This window comes from Elephas maximus, chromosome 17, assembly GCF_024166365.1.
Source record: "Elephas maximus indicus isolate mEleMax1 chromosome 17, mEleMax1 primary haplotype, whole genome shotgun sequence".
NCBI classification, from domain to species: Eukaryota; Metazoa; Chordata; class Mammalia; order Proboscidea; family Elephantidae; genus Elephas; species Elephas maximus.
Window position 1 is genome coordinate 73,666,319 of NC_064835.1, and position 26,006 is coordinate 73,692,324.

Here is a 26,006-nt window from a genome sequence, read left to right on the forward strand (position 1 = left end):
AAACAGAAAACACAGAGAGGATCCTTGAAGAATTGACAGAACACTTCCCTAATATCATGAAAGGTGAAAAGGTCACCACCAAAGAAGCTCAACAAACCCCATACAGGATAGACCCCAAAAGAAAATCACCAAGGCATATCATAATCACACTTGCTAAAACCAAAGACAAAGAAAAAAGTCCAAAACAAAGTCCAACACCCATTCCTGATAAAAACCCTCAATAAAATAGGTATAGAAGGGAAATTTCTCAACATAATAAAGGGCATCTATGCAAAACATCATTCCTAATGAAGAGAGGCTGAAAACATTCCCCTTGAGAACAGGAACAAGACAAGGATGCCCTTTATCACCAATCCTGTTTAACACAGTGCTGGAAGTCCTGCCTACAGCAATACGGCAAGAAAAAGAAATGAAGGGCATCCAGATTGGTAATGAAGAAGTTAAACTGTCCCTATTTGCTGATAATGATACTCTACATAGAAAACCCAAAAGACTCCACAAGAAAACTACTGGAACTAATACAAAGATTCAGCAGACTAGCAGGATACCAGATCAACAAAAAAAAAATCAGCTGGATTCCTATACACCAGTAAAGAGTACAATTAAAAGGAAATCAGGAAAACAATACCATTTACGATAGCCCCTAAAAAAATAAAATACTTAGGAATAAATCTAACCAGGGATGTAAAAGACCTATACAAAGAAAACTACAAAACACTACGGCAAGAAATCAAAAGAGATCTACATAAATGGAAAAACATATCACGCTCATGGATAGGGAGACTCAACGTTGTGGAAATGACAATTCGACTCAATGGCACTGGGTTCTGGGTACCCAAAGTGATTTACAAATACAATGCAATCCCGATCCAAATACCAGCAATATTCTTTAAAGAGATGGAAAAACTTATCGTTAACTTTATATGGAAAGGGAAGAAGCCCCGGATAACTAAAGCACTATTGAAGAAGAACAGAGTAGGGGGACTCACAGTACCTGACCACAGAACCTACTATACAGCTACAGTAGTCAAAACAGCCTGGTACTGGTACAATGACAGATACGTTGACCAATGGAATAGAATTGAAAACCCAGATGTAAATCCGTCCACTTACAGTCACCTGATCTTTGACAAGGGCCCAAAGTCCATCAAATGGGAAAAAGACAGTCTTTTTGCAAAACTGGATATCCATCTGCAAAAAAATGAAACACACCTCATACCACATACAAAAGCTAATTCTAAAAAGATCGAAGACCTAAATATAAAGCCCAAAACTATGAACTTCATAGAAGAAAAAACAGAAATCAATGCTAAAGGCTGTAATGTACAGCATTAACAGGATACCACAACCAACAACACACGAACTCCAGAAGATAAGATAGATAACTGGGATCTTCTAAAAATTATACACTTATGCTCATCAAAAGACTTTACCAAAAGAGTAAAAAGACAACCTGCAGACTGGGAAAAAATTTTTTGGCTATTACAAATAAGACAAAGGTCTAAATCTCTAAAATCTCCTAGAAAATCCAACACCTCCACAACAAAAAGACAAATAATCCAATTAAAAATGGGTAAAGGAAATGAACAGACACTTCAACAAAGAAGACATTCAAGGTGCCGACACATGATGAAATGCTCTCAATCACTAGCCATAAAAAAAGAAAATAATTTTTTTTTTTGCCATAAGAGAAATGCAAAGCAAAACTACAATGAGATACCATCTCACGCCGGCATTACTGGCATGAATCAAAAAAAACAAGAAATAACAAATGCTGAAGAGGCTTCAGGGAGACTGGAACTCTTATGCACTGCTGGTGGGAATGCAAAATGATACAACCATTTTGGAAGACGATATGGCACTTCCTTAGAAAGCTATAAATAGAAATACCATATGATCCAGCAATCCCACTCCTAGGAATATATCCTAGAGAAATAAGAGTCGTCACACGGACAGACATATGCACACCCATATTCATTGCAGCATTGTTCACAACAGCAAAAAGATGGAAACAACCTAGATGCCCATCAACACATGAATGGATAAACAAACTGTGGTACATACACACAATGGAGTATTACACAACGATGAATCTGTGAAGCATCTCATAACATGGATGAATCTGGAGGGCATTATGCTGAGTGAAATAAGTCAATCACAAAAGGACAAATATTGTAGGAGACCACTACTGTAAAAACTCATGAAAAGGTTTATACACAAAAAGAAACAATTTTTGATGGTTATGAGGGAGAGGAGGGGTGGGGATGGAAAATCACTAAATAGAAAATAGATAAGTGGTAACTTTGGTGAAGGGTAAGACAGTACACAATACTGGGGAAGCCAGTACAACTTGTACAAGGCAAAGTCATGGAAGCTCCATAGACACATCCAAACTCCCTGAGGGACCGAATTGCTGGGCTGAGGGCTGTGGGGACCATGGTCTCAGGGAACATCTAGCTCAGTTGGCGTAACAGTTTATAAAGAAAATGTTCTATGCTCTACTTTGATGAGTAGCGTCTGGGGTCTTAAAAGCCTGTCTGTGGCCACCTAGGATACTCCACTGGTGTCACCCCTTTGGGAGCAAGGAAGAATGAAAAAAAAAAGATACAAGGGACAAATTAGTCCAAATGGACCACATCTACTATGGTCTCCATCAGACTGAGTCCTGTACAAGTAGATGGTGCCCGGCTACCACCACTGAGTTTTCTGACAGGGATCACAAAAGAAGGTCCCAGACAGAGCTAGAGGAAAATGAAGAACAAAATTCTAACTCAAAAAGAAAGACCAGACGTGCTGGCCTGACAGTTTAGAGAAACCCTGAGAGTATGGCCCCTGAACACCCTTTCATCTCAGTAATGAAGTCACTCCTGAGGTTTACCCTTCAGCCAAACAGTGGACAGGCCCATGAAACAAAACAAGACTAAAGGGGTACATCAGCCCTGAGGCAAGGACTAGAAGGCAGGAGGGGCAGGAATGCTGGTAATAGGGGACTCAAGGTTGAGAAGGGAGAGTGTTGTAATGTCACGAGGTTGTTAACCAGTGTCATAAAACAATATGTATACTGTTTAATGAGAAACTAGTTTGTTCTGCAAACCTTCATCTGAAGTACAATAAAAAAGAAAAAAAAAATGGGGGGAAAAACAAATATTCTTCAATGGGTTAATGGATATATAAACAGGTACATGTATACAGTGGAATACATACACCAGTTTACTGGTCCATTTTTTTTTTTTAACCCATGGAAGGAACAAACCATTCATACATATAACAATTTGGATCAACTCAAGGACATTATATTGACTGACATAAGCCAGTCACAAAAGTTTATACTGTATGATTCCTATGATATAACATTCTCAAAGTCAAAACTATAGTTATGGAGAAGAGATCAGTGGTAGCCAGGGGCTAAGGGTAAAGAAAGAATAAGGGTATTTTTTTTTTTTTTTTTTTTGCCACACTGAAACTGTTTGGTATTTTGATTGTGGCTGTAATTACATGAATCTATACAGGTGTCAAAAACCCTGGTGGTGTAGTGGTTAAGAGCTACGGCTGCTAACCAAAAGGTCGGCAGTTCAAATCCACCAGGCACTCCTTGGGAAGTCTATGGGGCAGCTCTACTCTGTCTTATAGGGTCGCTATGAGTCTGAATCAACTCAACGGCAATGGGTCTGGTTTGGTTTTTTGGTATACAGGTGTCTACCAATGATCATGAAGCTGGCACAGGACCAGGCAACATTTCGTTCTGTTATATGCCAGGTCCTCATGAGTCGGAGCCAACTTGATGGCAACTATCAACAACATACAAGTGTCAAAATTCATAGAACTGTACAACTAAAACAAAGTCTATTTTAAAGTATGATAATTTAAACAAAAAATATCTATCATATATGTGAGAGATGATATAAAATTTTATAAGACTGTAGTATCTCAAAAAGTATATAATAAAAAAAGATGCATAATACTAAGTATAGGAGCTAACTAACCAGAGAAGAACTCTGGATATTTGGATTATGTTCTTCTTTTTCTGCATTTTTTTGATTTTTCTATACTATAGTGGGTTACTTTTAAGGGTAGGAAAATAAAGTTTATTTAATATAAACTTTTACCATTGATTTTAATTTTGCAATATCCATAAGTTCAGAGCATCACATTTTGTTTCTATGATTACTGTTCCTTAAAACTGTGTATACGTAAAATATTGTATTTGTATACAATACAGATTGAGCCCTGGTGGCACAGTGGTTAAGAGCTCAGGCTGCCAACCAAAAGGTCGACAGTTGGAATCCACTAGCCTCTCCTTGGAAACCCTGTGGGGCAGTTCTACTATGTCCTACAGGGTCGCTATGAGTAGGAATCGACTCAACGCCAATGGGTAACAGGGTATATTAAAGTTGAATTTAACTACTCTTCAAAGTGTCCTGCAAATATTTAATGGTGGGAAAATTAAAAGCAGCCTTCATGTTTTTTTATTAACATAGTGTTTAAATTACTATATTGTTGAAAGGTTCCAGGAAAAATTTTCACATTTTTAAAATACCCAGAAGTTTAGAAATAGTATTTTCAAACCTATAACATATTTTAACCCTGTAATTTTCTTTTTTAATCCTTTTTCCAATTACAAAAAATCCATATACTGCAGACAAGTAACCGACAGAAGGAGTGAACTTGAAAAAGACATCGGTCCTGGATCTTTGATGGCTAAGACCTGTAATGCAGAAGGTCATAGCATCCAAGGTAACCAAATATTCAAATTATAACAGAAAAACCAAGTTATAGCTTGCAAGAGTTTACAGTAAAGTAATAAAATTAGAAAACCTGAGCATTTCCAGTTGGTATAAGACCACCCTTGGTTGATATAATGCAAAATACCAAATTTCCTGATTATAGCAGAGGCTAAATTTTCATGAGGATACAAATCATTTAGCGATTTTGTTAAAATGTTGATTCTGATCCAGTAAGACTGGAGCAGAGCTCACATATGATACTTAAGCTGCTGGACTGGGTACCACACTTTGAGTAGTTAGGCTGTGATGGTCACTGAGAAATACGGCACGATTCTTAACCAATTTAGTTGGAAAGAAAGAAATGTGCACAATCATACTATAACACAAGGCAGCTATGTAATATACTCCCTAAAAGTAGTACCAAAAAAATCATGACCAGGTAACAGAGCTATCCCTTCTAGCCAAGGTGTTTAGCGGAGGAGGTGCCCTTCAAAGTTAAGTAGAATTTCAAAATGCAGAAGAAAGTGCACAAGCAATTATGGAGATACAAAGCACAAATAATATACAGATGACTGTTAAGAGATAAAAATAATTAACATTTGAGTATATCCACCATGTCCCCTTCTCACTGTCCCCTAAAGATGAATCTAGCCTGGTCTATACTCATTCTTTCACCATTTCTCTGAGAAGGGTACAGCTTGGCCTAACTAAGTCTTAGAGACTTTGAGATGCAAAATTTGGAAGAAAGGGGAATAGAAGGAAAAGAGAGGCATGTGGAGCTAAGAGGTTTTATATGGAATTTTTGTGCTGGAGAGTCCAGGGAAGGAGATGCCTGACAGCAGCTTCAGCATCTCAGGGAAGTGGATGGGACAGAAAAGATTTTTTAAGTATCACTGCAGTCTATATAATTTCCTTTATGGTACCTGAGAAATATAACTAGAGAACTTGAGTTATTTTAAAATTACTTTTGGTTGCTAGATTGTGTTATTTTGACAATGACAGTCACTTACTGGACTGGTGAATCATGGCTTTATGATCTTTATAAGCCTAACGATACTAAGGTGTAAAGAAGTAGTGGAGGATAAGGATTGAAGGGTAGGTTATGGGCCAGACTGTGGATAGGCTTTGGTGTAAGGCCAAAGACTACATATTTTTCAATAGGTAGTGATAAGGCTTTGAAAGTTACAAAGCAGGTAAGTGATATAATAAATGCATAGTATAAAAATATTAATTTCGTGGCCTCATCCAGGTTGACTGAAATGACAAATGACAGAAGGAAAAACTGGATATCAAGTTTATTATAGTAATTTGGAAGTAAAGTAAGCCTAAGTGAAAATATTGATAGTGGAAACAGAGAAGGATAAATTTTACAGACATTATGATAAAAGATTCAGCATGACCTGTTAGATTTCAATATTCAAAAATTCAACAAATATTATTGAGTACCAGTTATTGTCCAGAAACTGTATTAAAAAAAATTTAGATAGTGGAAATAGAGGTATTTACAGAAGACATACTGCCTGCCTTCAGGGTATTCATCATAAAGATCTGTGGGAGAGGTACAGTGGGATGGTTTGATGCATTCTCCACACTGCCACTAAAGGGACCTTAAACTGTTTAGTCCTTTTAGAATCTGTCCATACCATCTCTATCCAACCTTATTTTCCACTACTCCACAACTTTTAAATACTTCTACTTTCTTATCAACCCCAAACATATTAATACCTATAGGATTCTTTCTACCCAATGCTTTTAAAATATTTACTTAAAAAATGATCAATTGTTTCCTACTGACTAATTCTAATGATTTTTTCCCAGATTTCCTCTACATGACTACTGGTAGCATTTGACTTTACTGACTATTCCTTCCTTGAAATACTCTTTGCCTTCTTTGGACTCTAGTTTATTGCATACTCTTTTGCCCTATTTAGCTCTTGATCAGCTCTAAAAACTGTTTTAGAAATAGTATACAGATACTTTAAAAAGAATTTTTAAACCATATATTCTGGTATAGGTGGCCAGTTAACATATTAAATTTTCTCTTTCTGCCTTCCTGTGTGTGAACTGCCATACTTATGTACTAAAGGATGATCGTAGTAAGAACAAATTAACGAATACAGATCTTTATCATTTTGTGTTTCTTGCTAATATTGACGATAATACTTAATCAAATATAACCTATGCAACGGCAGGAATTTCTTCTTTTTTTGTTCATGGATGTATTCTCAGCCCCTAGAACAGTGTCCGACACACTGTAGGAAAATCAGTATATATTTGTTTAATACTTGAATGAGTAATATTACTGTCCAAGAGTTATATTATCTTTTAATTTGACAAGTATATCACATTTAACCCCCACGTGTCTGTCAGTTTGTTGTACTGTGGGGGCTTGTGTGTTGCTGTGATGCTGGAAGCTATGCCACCGGTATTCAGATACCAGCAGGCTCACCCATGGAGGAAAGGTTTCAGCTGAGCTTACAGACTAAGACAGACTAGGAAGAAGGACCCAGCAGTCTACTTCTGAAAAGCATTAGCCAGTAAAAACCTTATGAATAGCAGCGGAACATTGTCTGATATAGTGCTGGAAGGTGAGCCCCCCAGGTTGGAAGGCACTCAAAAGATGACTGGGGAAGAGCTGCCTCCTCAAAGTAGAGTCGACCTTAATGACATGGACGGAATAAAGCTTTCAGGACCTTCATTTGCTGACGTGGCACAACTAAAAATGAGAAGAAACAGCTGCAAACATCCATTAATAATCAGAACCTGGAATGTACGAAGTATGAATCTAGGAAAATTGGAAATCATCAAAAATGAAATGGGACGCATAGACATAGATATCCTAGGCATCAGTGAGCTGAAGTGGACTAGTATTGGCCATTTTGAATCAGACAATCATATAGTCTACTATGCTGGGAATGACAACTCAAGGAGGAATGGTGTTGCATTAATTGTCAAAAAGAACATTTCAAGATCTATCCTGAAGTACAATGCTGTCAGTGATAGGATAATATCCATACACCTACAAGGAAGACCAGTTAATACGACTATTATTCAAATTTATGCACCAACCACTAGGGCCAAAGATGAAGAAATAGAAGATTTTTATCAGCTGCTGCAGTCTGAAATTGATCGAACACATGCAATCACAATGCATTGATAATTACTGGTGATTGGAACGCGAAAGTTGGAAACAAAGAAGAACAATCAATAGTTGGAAAATATGGCCTTGGTGAGAGAAACAATGCCAGAGATCGAATGATAGAATTTTGCAAGACCAACGACTTCTTCATTGCAAATACCTTCTTTCACCAACATAAACGGCGACTGTACACATGGACCTCGCCATATGGAACACACAGAAATCAAACTGACTACATCTGTGGAAAGAGAGAATCGAAAAGCTCAATATCATCAGTCAGAACATGGCTGGGGCCGACTGTAGAAGAGACCATCAATTGCTTGTATGCAAGTTCAAGCTGAAACTGAAGAAAATCAGAGCAAGTCCACGAGAGCCAAAATATGACCTTGAGTATATCCCTCCTGAATTGAGAAACCATCTCAAGAATAGATTTGATGCATTGAACACTAGTGACCGAAGACCAAACGAGTTGTGGAATGACACCAAGGACATCATCCATGAAGAAAGCAAGAGGTCACTGAAAAGACAGGAAAGAAAGAAAAGACCAAGATGGATGTCAGAGGAGACTCTGAAACTTGCTCTTGAGCCTCGAGCAGCTAAAGCAAAAGGAAGAACTGATGAAGTAAAAGACCTGAACAGAAGATTTCAAAGGGCCTCTCAAGAAGACAAAGTGAAGTGTTATATGACATGTGCAAAGAGCTGGAGATGGAAAACCAAAAGGGAAGAACATGCTCGGCGTTTCTCAAGCTGAAAGAACTGAAGAAAAAATTCAAGCCTCGAGTTGCAATAGCAGGGGATTCTATGGGGAAAATATTAAATGACGCGGGAAGCATCAAAAGAAGATGGAAGGAATGCACAGAGTCATTATACCAAAAAAAATTAGTCGATATTCAGCCATTTCAAGAGGTGGCATATGATCAGGAACCAGTGGTACTGAAGGAAGAAGTCCAAGCTGCTCCAAAGGCATTGGCAAAAAACAAGGCTCCAGGAATTGATGGAATATCAATTGAGATGTTTCAACAAACGGATGCAGTGCTGGAGGTGCTCACTCGTCTATGCCAAGAAATATGGAAGACAGCTTCCTGGCCAACTGACTGGAAGAGATCCATATTCATGCCCATTCCCAAGAAAGGCAGTCCAACCAAATGTGGAAATTATAGAACAATATCATTAATACCACACGCAAGCAAAATTTTGCTGAAGATCACTCAAAAACGGCTGCAGCAGTATATCGACAGGGAACTGCCAGAAATTCAGGCCGGTTTCAGAAGAGGATGTGGATCCAGGGATATCATTGCTAATGTCAGATGGATCTTGGCTGAAAGCAGAGAGTACCAGAAGGATGTTTACCTGTGTTTTATTGACTATGCAAAGGCATTCGACTGTGGGGATCATAACAAATTATGGATAACATTGTAAAGAATGAGAATTCCAGAACACTTAATTGTGCTCATGAGGAACCTTTACATAGATCAAGAGGCAGTTGTTTGGACAGAACAAGGGGATACTGATTGGTTTAAAGTCAGGAAAGGTGTGCGTCAGGGTTGTATTCTTTCACCATACCAATTTAATCTGTATGCTGAACAAATAATATGAGAAGCTGGACTATATGAAGAAGAACGGGGCATCAGGATTGGAGGAAGACTCATTAACAACCTGCGTTATGCAGATGACACAACCTTGCTTGCTGAAAGTGAAGAGGACTTGAAGCTCTTACTAATGAAGATCAAAGACCACAGCCTTCAGTATGGATTACATCTCAACATAAAGAAAACAAAAATCCTCACAACTGGACCAATGAGCAACATCCTGATAAACAGAGAAAAGATTGAAGTTGTGGAGGATTTCATTTTACTTGGATCCACAATCAACAGCCATGGAAGCAGCAGTCAAGAAATCAAAAGACACATTGCACTGGGTAAATTTGTTCCAAAGGACTTCTTTGCAGGGTTGAAGAGCAAGGATGTCACCCTGAAGACTAAGGTGCGCCTGACCTAAGCCATGGTATTTTCAATCACATCATGCACATGTGAAAGCTGGACAATGAATAAGGAAGACCAAAGAAGAGTTGATGCCTTTGAATTGTGGTGCTGGCAAAGAATATTGAATATACCATGGACTGTCAAAAGAACAAACAAATCTGTCTTAGAAGAAGTGCAGCCAGAATGGTCCTTAGCGGCAAGGATGGCGAGACTGCGTCTTACATACTTTGGACATGTTGTCAGGAGGGATCAGTCCCTGGAGAAGGACATCATGCTTGGCAGAGTACAGGGTCAGCAGGAAAGAGGAAGACCCTCAACGAGGTGGATTGACACGGTGGCTGCAACAATGAGCTGAAGCATAACAACGACTGTAAGGATGGCACGGGACGGGGCAGTGTTTCGTTCTGTTGTGCACAGGGTCGCTATGAGTAGGAACCGACTTGACGGCACCTAACAACAATGACAACATCACATTTAAAAAACTTTTACATCTTAAAATGTAGTTTTTTGGTGGTGTTTATCTCTCACCAATCCCATCCTCCACCAAAGCTCTTAAAGTAACAATTTCTTATTTTCACTGAAATTCCCAGGATCAGTTGACAGCTGTAATAAAAAGAAGCTTTACTTAACCTAACAAGAGATTTTTACCTATTCTAGAAGTTTAAATGGAAGCTCAGTTAAATTTCAAGTAGTCTTTTTTGTTTCAGATAATCAACTGCTATTATTAGAGATATAACCAGGACTGCTGATAAACACAAATACATGTTTATAAGCTGACACTTTGCCTCATTTACAGAATTGTATCAATCATTGTTCAGTCAGGAAAACAGCACCTCTAGGAGTATTATGGACTAACAAATTCGGAAAAAAGACCTCACACAATTGTGCAAGAAGCTGAAGAAGTAAGGCTCCAAAAGGGTGATCAGAGGAAAGTCACTAACCGGTCCTCCTGCAGCCAGGCTTGATCAACCACTAGAATGGGACTACAAAGGACAGCTTGGTGGGAAGGTTTATGGAGCGCAGTTGACTCTGCAGCTGGTGGTAGTTCTAGGTTCACTGTTGTTCAACAGGGCCTGTATTTGAGAAGAGCTGGACATGGAACTAGAGAAGACAAGCTGGAATCCACTGGCCCTCATGTGTCTATCTCGCACCACAACCTTCAGTGAGTGATGACTGCTATTCTGCTTCCTCCTTCCAAAATCTTGCACAGATTTCTCTTTGGCCATCTCTAACATGGAAACATACAAGAAGAGGATTCTGGAAAACACAGTTCCACTTAGGTTTATTTCCACAATACAAAACCATGGGAAAGATGATACTTTCTAACATAAAACAAAAATAGGGAGGAATTCTGCAGAGATGAGGGATGAAAAAGAAACTATTCAAACTAAATTAATGCATTAAAAAAAAAAAACCCACTGCCATCAAGTCAATTCTGACTCATAGTGACCCTATAGGACAGAGTAGAACTGCCCCCAAAGGGTTTCCAAGGAGTGGCTGCTAGATTTGAACTGCCAACCTTTTGGTTAGCAAAAAAATAACAAGTGACCAAGGTGGCCAAGTTGCAAACTTTAAAGTTGAGTGATAAAAAGAAAAGTGGAAATAAGCCCAAGAGAGAAAAAAAAAGTGCAATAGAAGAGCAAAAAGACAGAAACTTTTAATGGTTCTTCTGTCTCTACATAAATCATATGTGAATTAAACTATTTTGAATTCGGGCAGGAAGCTCGAGTAATACAAGGAAAAAATAGCAGAAACACTGGATGTGTTCAAATCAATAAAGCCTGACAGATATGCAGTGTGAGGAACTTAGACTGGCTAACGATCACAAATATTTCTGTTAAAAAAAAAAAAAGCTTAACACTGATAACTTGCTTGGTAAGATACTGAAATAGATTCTTTAATAATTTAGCAGCCATCCTGTTATAAAGCTAATGAGACCAGTATATAACCATTAAGGCTTTTCCAGAAAGCAAGTTTCATCATATCAATTTACTTCTATCACAGCGCACACAGTAAACTATAATCTATAACACCCCACCTTCTGAAAGGTTTTTGGTTGAGTCCTGTATTCTTTTTAACAAAGCTACAAAGTGTTTTAATGGTAAACACCTCCCTACTGCTATTAGGGAGCCCCGGTGGAGCAGTGGTTAAGAGCTCAGACTGCTAACCAAAAGGTCGGCAGTTCAAATTCACCTTGGAAATCCTGTGGGGCAGAGTTCTACTGTGTCCTATAGGTTGCTATGAGTCAGGATCCACTTGACAACACGTAACAACAACAACTGCCATTAGCTGCAAATCTCAATAGGAATGTCAACAGTAAAGCAACAATAACTAAGCCCTTACAATGTTCCAGGCATTCTTCTAGGTGGTTTAGAGGCTGTGCTAAAGTTAGCTATCCTCCATTTAAGAAATAAATATCACTCAGTTTATTTATTCAAATAAATTCCATAAAAGGAAAAAATTAATAGAAATGAACTTAAGGGTTAAAAAATAGTAGAATTAGCCATAATTTAGAAAAAGACTATCTAGACGAGTTGTTGTCAAGTCAGTTCTAACTCATGGTGACCCCGTGTGTGTCAGAAATATGCTTTGTAAGGTTTTCAGTGGCTGATTTTTCTAAAGTAGATTGCCTGATATTTCTTCCAAGGCACCTCTGGGTAGACTCAAACCTCCAAATTTCATCAGCTGCCGAGAATATTAACCATTTGCTCTGAGTCTGCAAGGTGGACCCCAAGCTCCAAATCCTAACTGCCACCTGTTTTATATGGGTTTACAAGCTAGAATGGTTTTTACATTTTCAAATTATTGGGGTAAAAAAATAAAAAAAGTAATATTTCATGACACATGAAAATCATATGAAATTCTGTTTCAATGTCCATAAAATATATATTTTTTTTAACACAACCATGCTCATGCTTTTACATACCGCCATGGCTTACACACTACAATGCAGAGTTGAGTAGTGCTTTGCAGTGCTGTCTGTCACACTGTAAATTGCAGTGACACCATTCATTATACACCCACAGCATTTCAAGTGCCATACATATTGCTGTACCACAATATTTTATTTTTATTGCCAATGCATGCTCACAGGGATAGATTACCCAATAAGCAAGGTAAGCACAGGCTTAATTGTGCTTGCTTACTAATCTATAGTGCACAATTTTACCTGTTTTTCACACCAAAGATGTGGGGAAATCCATGCGAAATTGTGCACCACAGATTAGTAAATAAGTAGGTACAAGTAAGCTGATGCATACCTTGCTTAATGTAAACCCAGGCATGCCTTACTTACTGGTTAATCCGTCTGCAGGCTCATTATATCAAAATAAGAAAAGAAAATTGAACTGTAAATATCACACCTTTAACACACAGAGGAATGTAGATTGTTTTGCTGTTGAATTAGATGACAAACCATTTTGTTTATTATGCAATGACGCTATACCTATGCTAAAAAGATTACAATATACGTCTACATAACAAGAATAAGGACTCATCACAGTATTCCCAACTCACAGGCAAGCAATGGTCAGAAAAATTAGAAAATTTTAAATGGAGTATCTAATCATAGCAGAATTTCTTCAGAAAAATAAACACTGAAAGTGAGGCTACAACCAAAGTAAGTTTCTGAGGACTTATTTGTTAGCCAAGCAAGGAAAGCCATTTGCCACCAATAGTGAGCTAATTAAATCTTGTCTGACCGCAGCAGCTGAAGAAATGTGTCCAAAGAAAATAAACTTGTTTCAGACCACTGGCCATTCAGCCAAGTCAAGTTGCTCCAAAATTTGAGGACTTTGGGAGCAATGTCAATAGGTGATTAAAAAACAAGACAAATGATTTCAAGTGTTTTTTCTTGGCTCCCAATGAATCAACACATGTTACAGATACTGCTCAGTTACTGTTTTTTATTTGAGGAATCAATGCTGAGTTTGAAGTGAGGAATTAGCCTCTAAACCAGTCTGTGTGCAACGACCACAGGAAAGAACATTTTCAAAGGAGTTGATAAAATACTAATTCAATAAAACCTGAAGTAGAACCTGCTTAAATGGGTTACAGCTAATGATGGTAAAAATATATATGGAGAAGAAAAAGGCTTAGTTGAACAAATGTACAAAGCTTATGAAAACGCAAGGTATTTAAAGCCTATGGTTATTCACTGTACTTACTATTCATCCACACAGGTACCTTTTAGATAATATCTAGATCTATGTGTTACTGAACCAGTAGTGAAAGCGGTAAACTTCGTTTGCTCTCATGGACATAACTAGCCACTGTCAGTTCCATGAATTTTTGTCAATAATGAAAGCCAAATATTCTGACTGACTTGCTCTACCATACAGCAGTTCAATGACTTCTTGTTGTTGTTAGATGCCCTCAAGTTAGTTCCAACTCATAGCAACCAAAAGTACAAGAGAATAAAACACTGCCCCGTCCTGTGCCATCCGCACAAGCACTGCTATATTTGAGCCTCTTGTTGGCAGCCACTGTGTTCAATCCACCTGGTTGAGGGTCTGCCTCTTTATCACTGACCCTCTAACTTACCAAGCATGATGTCCGTCTCCAGGCACTGGTCCCTCCTAATAACATGTCCAAAGTATGTGAGACGAAGTCTCACCATCTTCACTTCCAAGGAGCACTCTGGCAGTACTGCCAAGACAGATTTGTTCATTCTTCTGGCAGTTCATGGTATATTCAATATTATTCACCAACATCGTAATTCAAAGGGATCAATTCTTCTTTGATCCTTCTTATTCATTGTCTAGCTTTTGAATGCATATGAGGTGACTGAAAATATGGCTTGGGTCAGGTGCACCTTAGTCATCAAAGTGACATCTTTACTTTTCAACACTTTAAACAGGTCTTTTGCAGTAGATTTGCCCAACGCAATAAGTCATTTGATTTCCTGACTGCCGCTTCCATGGGCATTGACTGTGGATCCAAGTAAACTGAAATCCTTGACAACTTCAATCTTTTCTCCATTTATCATGACATTGCTTATGGTCTAGGTGTGAGGATTTTTGTCTTCTTTATGTTGAGATGTAATCCATACCAAAGACTGTAGTCTTTGATCTTCATCAGTAAGTGCTTCAAGTTATCTTCACTTTCAGCAAGCAAGGTTGTGTCATCTGCATATCACAGGTTATTAATGAGTCTTCCACCAAACCAGATGCGACATTCTCCTTTGTATAGCTTCTGGGATTATATGTTCCATATACAGATTGAATAAGTACGGTGAAAGAATACAACCCTGATGCATACCTTTCCTAATTTTAAACCATGCAGTATCCACTTGTTCTGTTCAACTGACTGCCTCTTGGGTCTATGCACAGGTTCCTCATGAGCACAATCAAGTGTTCTGGAATTCCCATTCTTCACAATGTTGTCCAAAATTTGTTATGATCCACACAGTTAAATGTCTTTGCATAGTCAATAAAACACAGGTAAATATCTTTCTGGTATTCTCTGCTCTCAGCCAAGATCTATCTGACATCAGCAATGATATTCCTCATCCATATCCTCTTTTGAATTAGACTTGAATTTTTCCAGTCCCTTGTTGATATATTGCTGTAACCACTTTTGAATGATCTTCAGCAAAATTTTACTTGTGTGTGATATTAACAATGTTGTTCGATAATTTCTGCATTCTGTTGGATCACCTTTCTTTGGAATGAGTACAATATATGGATCTCTTCTGGTCAGTTGGCCAGGGAACTGTCTTTCAAATTTCTTAGCACAGACGAGTAAGCATCTCCAGCGCCACATCCATTTGTTTAAACACCTCAACTGGTATTCCATCAATTCGGGCAGCCTTGTTTTTCACCAGTGCCTTCAGGGTGGCTTGGACTTCTTCCTTCACTACCATCGGTTGTCGATCATATGCTACCTCCTGAAATGGCTCAATGTTGACCAATTCTTTTTGGTACAGTGACTCTATGTATTCCTTCCATCTTCTTTTGATGCTTCCTGCGTCGTTCATTATTTTCCCCACAGAATCCTTCAAAACTGCAACTCAAGGCTTGAATTTTTTCTTCAGTTCTTTGAGCTTGAGAAATGTGAAGCATGTTCTTTCCATTTGGTTTTCTAACTCCAGGTCTTTGCACACATCATTATAATACTTTGTCTTCTGGAGCCGCCCTTTGAAATCTTCTGTTCAGCTCTTTTACTTCATCATTTCTTCCACTCACTTTAACTACACTACATCCAAGAGCAAGTTTCCGAGTCTCTTCTGACATCCATTTTAGTCTTTTCTTTCTTTCCTGTCTTTTTAATGACCTTTTGCTTTCTTCATGTATGATACACTTGATGTCATCCCATATCATGCTTCTGTCAGTTTGTTGTACTGTGGTGGCTTGTGCGTTGTTGTGATACTGGAAGCTATGCCACCGGTATTTCAAATACCAGTTGGGTCACTCATAGTGGACAGGTTTCAGTGGAGCCTCCAGACTAAGACAGACTAGGAAGAAGGACCTGGAAATCTACTTCAGAAAAAATTGGTCAGTGAAAACCTTATGAATAGCAGCAGAATGCTGTTTGGTATACTGGCAGAAGACGAGCCCCTCAAGTTGGAAGGACTCAAAATACGACTGGGGAAGAGCTACCTCCTCAAAGAGTCAACCTTAATGATGTGGACAGAGTCAAGCTTTCATTTGTTGATACAACACAACCCAAAATGGGAAGAAACAGATGCAAACATGCATTAATAATCAGTACATGAAATGTACAAAGTATGAATCTAGGAAAATTGGAAGTCGTCAAAAATGAAATGGAACACATAAAGATCAATATCCTAGGCACTAGTGAGCTGAAATGGGCTGGTATTGGCCATTCTGAATCAGACAATCATATGGTCTACTATTTCGAAAATGACAAGTTGAAGAGGAATGGCATCACATTCATCGTCAAAAAGAATATTACAAGATCTATCCTGAAGTACAATGTATGATAATATAAATACACCTACAAGGAAGACCAGTTAATATGACTATTATTCAAATTTATGCACCAACCACTAAGGCCAAAGATGAGGAAAATTAAGATTTTTCCCAACTTCTGCAGTCTGAAATTGATCAAACATGCAATCAAGATGCATTGATAATTACTGGTGATTGGAATGGAAAAGCTGGAAACAAAGAAGAAGGATCGGTAGTTGGAAAATACGGCCTTGGTAATAGAAACGACGTTGGAGATTACGTGGTAGAATTTTGCAAGACCAATGACTTACTCATTACAAATACTTTTTTTCAACAACATAAATGGCAACTATATTCATGCACCTCACCAGATGGAAAATTCAGTAACCAAACTGACTACATCTGTCAAAAGAGATGACAGAAAGGCTCAGTATCAGTTAAAACAAGGCCAGGGCTGACTGCAGAACAGACCGTCCATGCTCAAATGCAAGTTCAAGTTGAAGCTGAAGAAAATTAACACAAGTCCACAAGAATCAAAATACGACCTTGAGTATATCCCACCTGAATTTGGATACCATCTCAAGAACAGATTTGGTGCATTTCAATGACTTAGCAGTAAATAAAATTTTATTGTGAATTTTTTTTGCTCAGTGCTGAGACTAGTTTTTCTGAGTGAGAACCACCATCAACCACTATTATCAAACTAAATAACTCTGGAAATTAACTTTTGCAGCAAACTTGATAATGTTTCTTAATAAATTTAACCTAAAATTACAAGGCAAACATCAAGAGAACAATCTAACAGAATTCTATAAAATATATGCTGCTCATGGACTGATATCAGCATTTGGTAGTATTTATCTGTAAGAAAAGGCATTTTCAAAGATGAAATACATAAAATCTCGTTAGAGGTCACATTAACAGATAAATATTTACAGTCAATTTTGATGAGAACACTAACTTCGAGCCCCAACTAAATGAAATGCTATCCTCCTATACAATAATTCCATCCTTCTCTTTAGTAGCTGTGTATTACAAAAATTATATTCATTTACTATATTCTGAATTTCATCAATAAAAATTTTGTGGAAATTTGTTTTCTCTCCTTATATAAGTATTTGTTGTTGTTGGCGTTAGGTGCCGTCGAGTCTGTTCCGACTCATAGCGACCCTGTGCACAACAGAACGAAACACTGCCCGGTCCCGTACCATCCTTACAGTCGTTGTTATGCTTCAGCTCATTGTTGCAGCCACCATGTCAATCCACTTTGTTGAGGGTCTTCCTCTTTTCTGCTGACTCTGTACTCTGCCAAGCATGATGTCCTTCTCCAGGGACTGATCCCTCCTGACAACATGTCCAAAGTATGTAAGACGCAGTCTCACCATCCTTGCCTCTAAGGAGCATTCTGGTTGTACTTCTTCTAAGACAGATTTCTTCGTTCTTTTGACAGTCCATGGTATATTCAGTATTCTTCGCCAGCACCACAATTCAAAGGCGTCAACTCTTCTTTGGTCTTCCTTATTCATTGTCCAGCTTTCACATGTGCATGATGTGATTGAAAATACCATGGCTTAGGTCAGGCGCACCTTAGTCTTCAGGGTGACATCTTTGCTCTTCAACCCTGCAAAGAGGTCCTTTGGAGCGAATTTACCCAGTGCAATGTGTCTTTTGATTTCTTGACTGCTGCTTCCATGGCTGTTGATTGTGGATCCAAGTAAAATGAAATCCTCCACAACTTCAATCTTTCCTCTGTTTATCAGGATGTTGCTCATTGGTCCAGTTGTGAGGATTTTTGTTTTCTTTATGTTGAGATGTAATCCATACTGAAGGCTGTGGTCTTTGATCTTCATTACTAAGAGCTTCAAGTCCTCTTCACTTTCAGCAAGCAAGGTTGTGTCATCTGCATAACACAGGATGTTAATGAGTCTTCCTCCAATCCTGATGCCCCGTTCTTCTTCATATAGTCCACCTTCTCATATTATTTGTTCAGCATACAGATTAAATAGGTATGGTGAAAGAATACAACCCTGACGCACACCTTTCCTGACTTTAAACCAATCAGTGTCCCCTTGTTCTGTCCAAACAACTGCCTCTTGACCTATGTAAAGGTTCCTCATGAGCACAATTAAGTGTTCTGGAACTCTCATTCTTTGCAATGTTATCCATAATTTGTTATGATCCCCACAGTCGAATGCCTTTGCATAGTCAATAAAACACAGGTAAACATCCTTCTGGTACTCTCTGCTTTCAGCCAAGATCCATATGACATCAGCAATGATATCCCTGGTTCCACATCCTCTTCTGAAACCAGCTTGAATTTCTGGTAGTTCCCTGTCGATACACTGCTGCAGCCGTTCTTGAATGATCTTCAGCAAAATTTTGCTTGCGTGTGGTATTAATGATATTGTTCTATAATTTCCACATTCGGTTGGATCACCCTTCTTGGGAATAGGCATAAATATGGATCTCTTCCAGTCAGTTGGCCAGGAAGCTGTCTTCCATATTTCTTGGCATAGACAAGTGAGCACCTCCAGCGCTGCATGTGTTTGCTGGTACATCTCAATTGATATTCCAATTCCTGAAGCCTTGTTTTTTGCCAATGCCTTTGGAGCAGCTTGGGTTTCTTCCTTCAGTACCACTGGTTCCTAATCATATGCCACCTCTTGAAATGGCTGAACATCGACTAATTCTTTTTGGTATAATGACTCTGTATATTCCTTCCATCTTCTTTTGATACTTCCTGCGTCATTTAATATTTTCCCCATAGAATCCTTCACTCTTGCAACTCGAGGCTTGAGTTTTCTTCAGTTCTTTCAGCTTGAGAAATGCTAAGCGTGTTCTTCCCTTTTGGTTTTCCCTCTCCAGCTCTTTGCACATGTCATTTTAATACTTTACTTTGTCTTCTCGAGACGCCCTTTGAAATCTTCTGTTCAGGTCTTTTACTTCATCAATTCTTCCTTCTGCTTTAGCTGCTCGACGTTCGAGAGCAAGTTTCAGAGTCTCCTCTGACATCTATCTTGGTCTTTTCTTTCTTTCCTGTCTTTTCAATGACCTCTTGCTTTCTTCATGTATGAAGTCCTTGATGTCATTCCACAACTCATCTGGTCTTCGGTCACTAGTGTTCAATGCGTCAAATCTATTCTTCAGGTGGTCTCTAAATTCAGGTGGGATGTACTCAAGGTCATATTTTGGCTCTCATGGACTTGCTCTGATTTTCTTCAGTTTTAGCTTGACCTTGCATATGAGCAACTGATGGTCTGTCTGTTCCACAGTCAGGCCCCTGGCCTTGTTCTGACTGATGATATTGAGCTTTTCCATTGTTTCTTTCCACAGATGTAGTCAATTTGATTTCTGTGTGTTCCATCTGGTGAGGTCCATGTGTACAGTCGCCATTTATGTTGGTGAAAGAAGGTATTTGCAATGAAGAAGTCGTTGGTCTTGCAAAATTCTATCATTCGATCTCCGGCATTGTTTCTATCACCAAAGCCATAGTTTCCAACTACTGATCCTTATTCTTTGTTTCCAACTTTCACATTAAAATCACCAGTAATTATCAATGCATTGTGATTGCATGTTCGATCAATTTCAGACTGTAGCAGCTGATAAAAATCTTGTATTTCTTCATCTTTGGCCCTAGTGGTTGGTGCATAAATTTGAATAATAGTCGTATTAACTGGTCTTCTTTGTAGGCGTATGGATATTATCCTATCACTGACAACATTGTATTTCAGGATAGATCTTGAAATGTTCTTTTTTACAATGAATGCAACACCATTACTCTTCAAGTTGTCATTCTCAGCATACATATTTACATATCTTCAATTTTGTCTCTTGGCCTGCAAAATCTAATTATTTACTCCCTGGCCCTTTGCATAATGTGAGCCCCTAGTTATCAATAAGACAAATACAGTTAAGGGATGAGGACTGTCATAGTTGACAAGAAACGGAATGAGGCAGTAACACGGGCTTTTACGAGAAGAATAAACAGAACTGGTATATATTTAAAAGAAATCACAGTCAGAAGAACAGTCACTTTATTACACCAATCTCTTCAATAAAACATTAAGTCCATCTAGAATCTAGATCATAAATCTTAACGTTATGGAAGTTAAGTTTTCATGCCAAAAAATGGCATAGATTCAAGGAAAACTGACAATGACTCATGTGGTAAAATTTAGTGTCTACTAAGAAAAGTTAAAGGAAGTGAAGTTGTTTAGTTCAAAAATATGAAGACTACAAGGGCAGCAATTGCTATTTAAAAACACTCAAAGTACGCTGGGCTATTTCTTTGGTCTACGGAAGACCAGTAAAAAACACCCTTAAATTAAAGAAGTGTACTTTTATTTTTGTTTAGTCATAGGAAGACTTTATTGATCATGAGGGGGATAAAATATTGAACCAGTTTCTAAGAAAGACAGTGAATTTCATACTCCTAGAGAACTTCGAGAAGAAAATAACCATCTTAATACAGCATTTATCTACCTAAAGGCAAGGGCCAATTCAATTTCTTTTTTTTTTTTTTAATTCAGATGTTCTAAGAAAACATCACAATCCAGATTTCACAGCATGGCTCCACACTGTGTTACATATATTAGGAAATTTTTGAACTATATAGCTAAATAAAACATTCCCAACTGTACAAAAACACCCAAAACAGCAAGTGAAGTTAATAAGCAGACAAGTAACATGTATTTTTATAGAAATACAATCATCATCAAGGCATTACTTGATGCAAGTACTACAAGGGAGAAATTAGATGCTGCCCATATGCTTCAGAAAATTTATACTTGGGATAGTAGATTAAATCAATAAAGAAAATAATGTAAGGTAGCATGAGTGGCATATATATGCAGTAAGTGTTATAACAACATAATTGGAACTTACAAATACTATCAGTTATACACAATTACCTGTTTCAAAGATGAGACAATGTAAATTAATGCCAATCTAATATTCATCAATAATACAAAATTAGATTGTGGCAGTGATGACACTTTTCTCTCAGCCTAATGACATATAAATTAAGTGATGATGCCTCTTTTAAACACATCACTTTGATGTACTGAGACATGGTCAGCACGTATAATGCTGCAGAGAGCAGATAATCACTAATGAATTATAGAATTCTTTCCTATTGTGGCAAAAAACGGCCTCATAAAACTTCTAAACCCTGTTCCCTACGAACCCACCACTAATTGACCATAATTGGTCACTGTCTTAGTTATCTGGTGCTGCTATAACAGAAATACCACAAGTAGATGGCTTTAACAAAGAGAAATTTATTTTCTCACAGTCCAGTAGGTTACACGTCCAAATTCAGGGTATCAGCTCCAGGGAAAGACTTCCTCTCTCTGTCGGCTCTGGAGAAAGGTCCTTGTCATCAATCTTCCCCTGGTAGAGGAGCTTCTCAGGAGCAGGGACCCCAGGTCCAAACGACTCACTCTGCTCCTGGTGTTGCTTTCTTGGTGGTATGAGGTCCCCATGTCTCTCTGCTCACTTCTCCCTTTTATATCTCAAAAGAGATTGGCTTAAGACACTGTCTAATCTTGCAGATCTCATCAATATAACTGCCACTAATTCATCTAATTATTACATCATAGTGGATTTACAACACATAGGGAAATCACATCAAATGAGAAAATGGTAGACAGTCATACAATACTGGGAATTGTGACCTAGCCAAGTTGACAGATATTTTGGGGGGACACAATTAAATCTATGACAGTCACTTAGATGAAATTTACTTGTCATATTAGTTCTAAGATATTATTTTAGAACAGAATAGCACATAGTCTACTTTTTCGGTTTCAGTGCAGACCTTAGACATAACATATGTATGAGAATAATTGGTACTTTCATATTATTTTGAGGCTTGGTTATTGCTTTATAATAACCAAGAGTTTTCCGTTTTAGAGTTTTCAACATTTAATTTCTTTATGTTTTGTTTAAGTACATTTCTGTTTATGGAGGAAATTAAAAAGTTATTAACAATAATTTTGTTAAGGTCCTTTATTAGACTTTAGGATAATTAGTATTATGATCTTTTATTTTAGAAGGAGAACTAAGAGAAGACTGCACAGAACAGGTAACACATTTTCTCCTACTGTTTATCATTAGACATCTAATTTTCAAGGGAAAAGCATATTATATATGATTATTTTAAACTCAGGAAATGCTGTCTATCTAAAAACATCTTTCTATAAAACTACTCAGCTTTTCAGTATTTCAGAGTTGTAATTATAAATAAAAATTTTTTATCTTTTAAAATATGGGTGGAAAATAGGAAGGGTATAGATGAATTAAGAGTGGCCATGAAGTTGCTAACTGAAGAAGCTGGGTGATGGGTAAAATAGCAGTTTATATATACCATTCTCTCTCTCCTTTTGTATATGTTTGAAATTATTAAAAAGTTTAAAAATAAATGGTTTATAATAATGACAGTTATCCAATACATTTATGTGTAACTTTTATAAGTAATGCATATAAAAAATCACATCTTAATAGTGGTCCTGAACTCCTCTCCATATTCTGTATCTGACATAACATCTAAGTTAATTTTGAGAGGCGATTCAATGCCCTGTTATACCAATTTCAAAAAGGTTAGCTATGAGAGGAATTCCCATAATTTTATTAATAGCCCATACTGGATTATCATAATAACTGATTCATTGTGAGAGCTGAGTTTGAATAATAGTTCAACAATTGCTAACATTATGACTTTAGACAAATCATTTAATCTCTCTAAGCCTCAGGTTCTTCATCTGTAAAACAGAGATAATCCCACATACCCCACAGGATTTTTATGAAGTGCTTTGTGACTATGTATGCAATAGGATTTTATTAATTATATGGCGGTACTAATGATAGCAATTATCAACATCATGGCTTCAGTCTACTTCTTCAGGTACATATCTGTGTTGAGGATTAAAAAATATTGTTGATTTGTTTGGAGGCAGATACCCCATATTACAGTTGAATAGACATAATTATTTGAGTTTAATTTGCTAAAGCTTAAAGAAACTTAACTGTAAATTTTATATAATTTTTTTAAGTTTATCTTTTTAGAACACTTGTTAATGAAAAACAGTATATTATCAAAATTTTAAGTATATCCTCTTGGATACACAAGTGTACATGAGTTCCAATCAAGAAGCTGACTTCCAAAAAAAAGAAAGAGTCGAAAGCAGGGACTCAAACAGGTACTTGCACACCAACAGTCACTGCAGCATTATTCACAATAGCCAAAAGGTGGGAGCAACCCAAGTGTCCATCAACAAATGAATGGATAAATGAAACATGGTATATCCATACAATGGATTATCGTTAGGTTAATAAAAGGAAATGAAGTTTTGATGCATGCTACAACATGGACGCACCCTGAAAACATAATGCTTAGTGAAATAAGTCAGACACAAAAGGACAAATATTGTATGATTCCATTTACATGAAGTGTCTAGACTAGGCAAATACATAAAGTAGATTATAGGTTACCAGGTGCTGGGGAGAGAGGAGAAGGTACAGTTATTGCTTAAGAGGTACAGAGTGTCTGTTTGGGGTGATGAAAAAGTATTGGACATACATAGTGGTTATAGTTGCACAACACTGTGAATGTAGTTAATGCCACTGGATTATACACTTAAAAGGGTGAAAATGGAAAATTTTATTTTATACATATTTTACCACAATTACATTTTTAAAAATTAAAAAAAGAAATTTACTTCCTAAGGATCTCTGTATAATGAGAATTCCAGAACACTTAATTGTGCTCATGAGGAACCTGTACATAGATCAAGAGGCAGTTGTTCAAACAAACAAGGTGATACTGTGTGGTTTAAAGTCTGGAAAGGTATGAAGAAGAATAGGGCATCAGGATTGGAGGAAGATTCATTAACAACTTGGCCTATGCAGATGACACAACCTTCCTTGCTGAAAGTGAAGACATCGAATACCACAGCCTTCAGTATGGATTACACCTCAACATAAAACAAAAATCCTCACAACTGGACCAATAAGCAACATCATGTTAAATGGAGAAAAGATTGAAGTTGTCAAGGATTTCATTTTACTTGGATCCACAGTCAACACCCATGGAAGCAAGCAGTCAAGAAACCAAAAGACGCATTGCGTTGGGCAAATCTGCTGCAAAACACCTCTTTAAAGTGTTGAAAAGCAAAGATGTCACCTTGAAGACTTAAGTGTGCCTGATCCAAGCCATGGTATTTTCAATCACATCATATGCATGCAAAAGCTGGACCATGAATAAGGAAGACTGAGGAAAAACTGACACCTCTGAATTGTGGTGTTGGCAAAGAATACTGAATATAACATGGACTGCCAGAAGAATGAACAAATATCTCTTGGAAGAAGTACAACCAGAATGTTCCTTAGAAGCAAGGATGGCGAGACTGCACCTTACATACTTTAGACATGTTGTCAGGAGGGATCACTCCCTGGAGAAGGACATCATGCTTGGTAAAATAAAGGGTCGCTGAAAAAGAGGAAGACCCTCAACAAGACGGCCTGACAGTGCTGCAACAATGGGCTCAAGCATAACAATGATTGTGAGCATGGTGCAGGACTGGGCACTGTTTTGTTCTGTAGTACACAGGGTCACTGTGAGTTGGAACCAACTCAACAGCACCTAACAACAAGAACAACAAAGGATCTTTGTGGGGTTTTATACAGTACAGGAGAAACATTAGGTTACGAACTAAGTATAGAATGGGTATCTTAACCTAATTGCCATAGTTTTTGAGTTCAGCTATTACTATAGATTAAATTCAGATTAACACTAACTCACTCACACACCCTTTATGTTCAGCACTCTAGTTTCTTATTCAGGAATTCTTATTAAGTACAGATAAGATGCAGATTAACACAGCCTGTCATTATTGCTTGCAAAGGTATTTCTCATTCAAAATTTTCATACATTCTTAAGTAGGAATTTTTCTATGTGTCTTTGTATAATTTTCTTCCCCTAATTATAAAAAAATAATTATTGCTAACATTTATCAAGTGCTTATTATATGGCTGACTCTTTAAATGTTTAATTAAGTTCATTTTCACAACAGGCCTATAAGGTGGATACCCCTATTAACCCTATTTTATCAACATGGAAACTGAGACACAGAGATTAAGTAACTTCCCTATAGTCACACAGCTTCTAAAGTGTAAAGCTGGAATTCAAACCTAAACAGTCTGGCTCAAGAGCATAGTCTTTCAGCCTTGGCACTATTAACATTTTAGCCAG

The 26,006-nt window shown here is 37.6% G+C and overlaps 1 protein-coding gene across 4 annotated transcripts in view; it reads left to right on the plus strand.

Annotated features, from left to right (window-relative positions):
* WDPCP (WD repeat containing planar cell polarity effector) overlaps positions 1–26,006 on the plus strand; it is a 399,715-nt gene that overhangs the window by 364,891 nt on the left and 8,818 nt on the right. For 3 of the 4 annotated variants that reach the window (XM_049856218.1, XM_049856217.1, XM_049856219.1), the window contains 2 exons: positions 4,640–4,734; positions 22,810–22,841. In XM_049856218.1, the coding sequence (XP_049712175.1) occupies positions 4,640–4,734; positions 22,810–22,841 (127 nt within the window). The remainder of the gene's footprint in view (positions 1–4,639; positions 4,735–22,809; positions 22,842–26,006) is intronic. The other variant, XM_049856220.1, reaches the window with a different exon arrangement.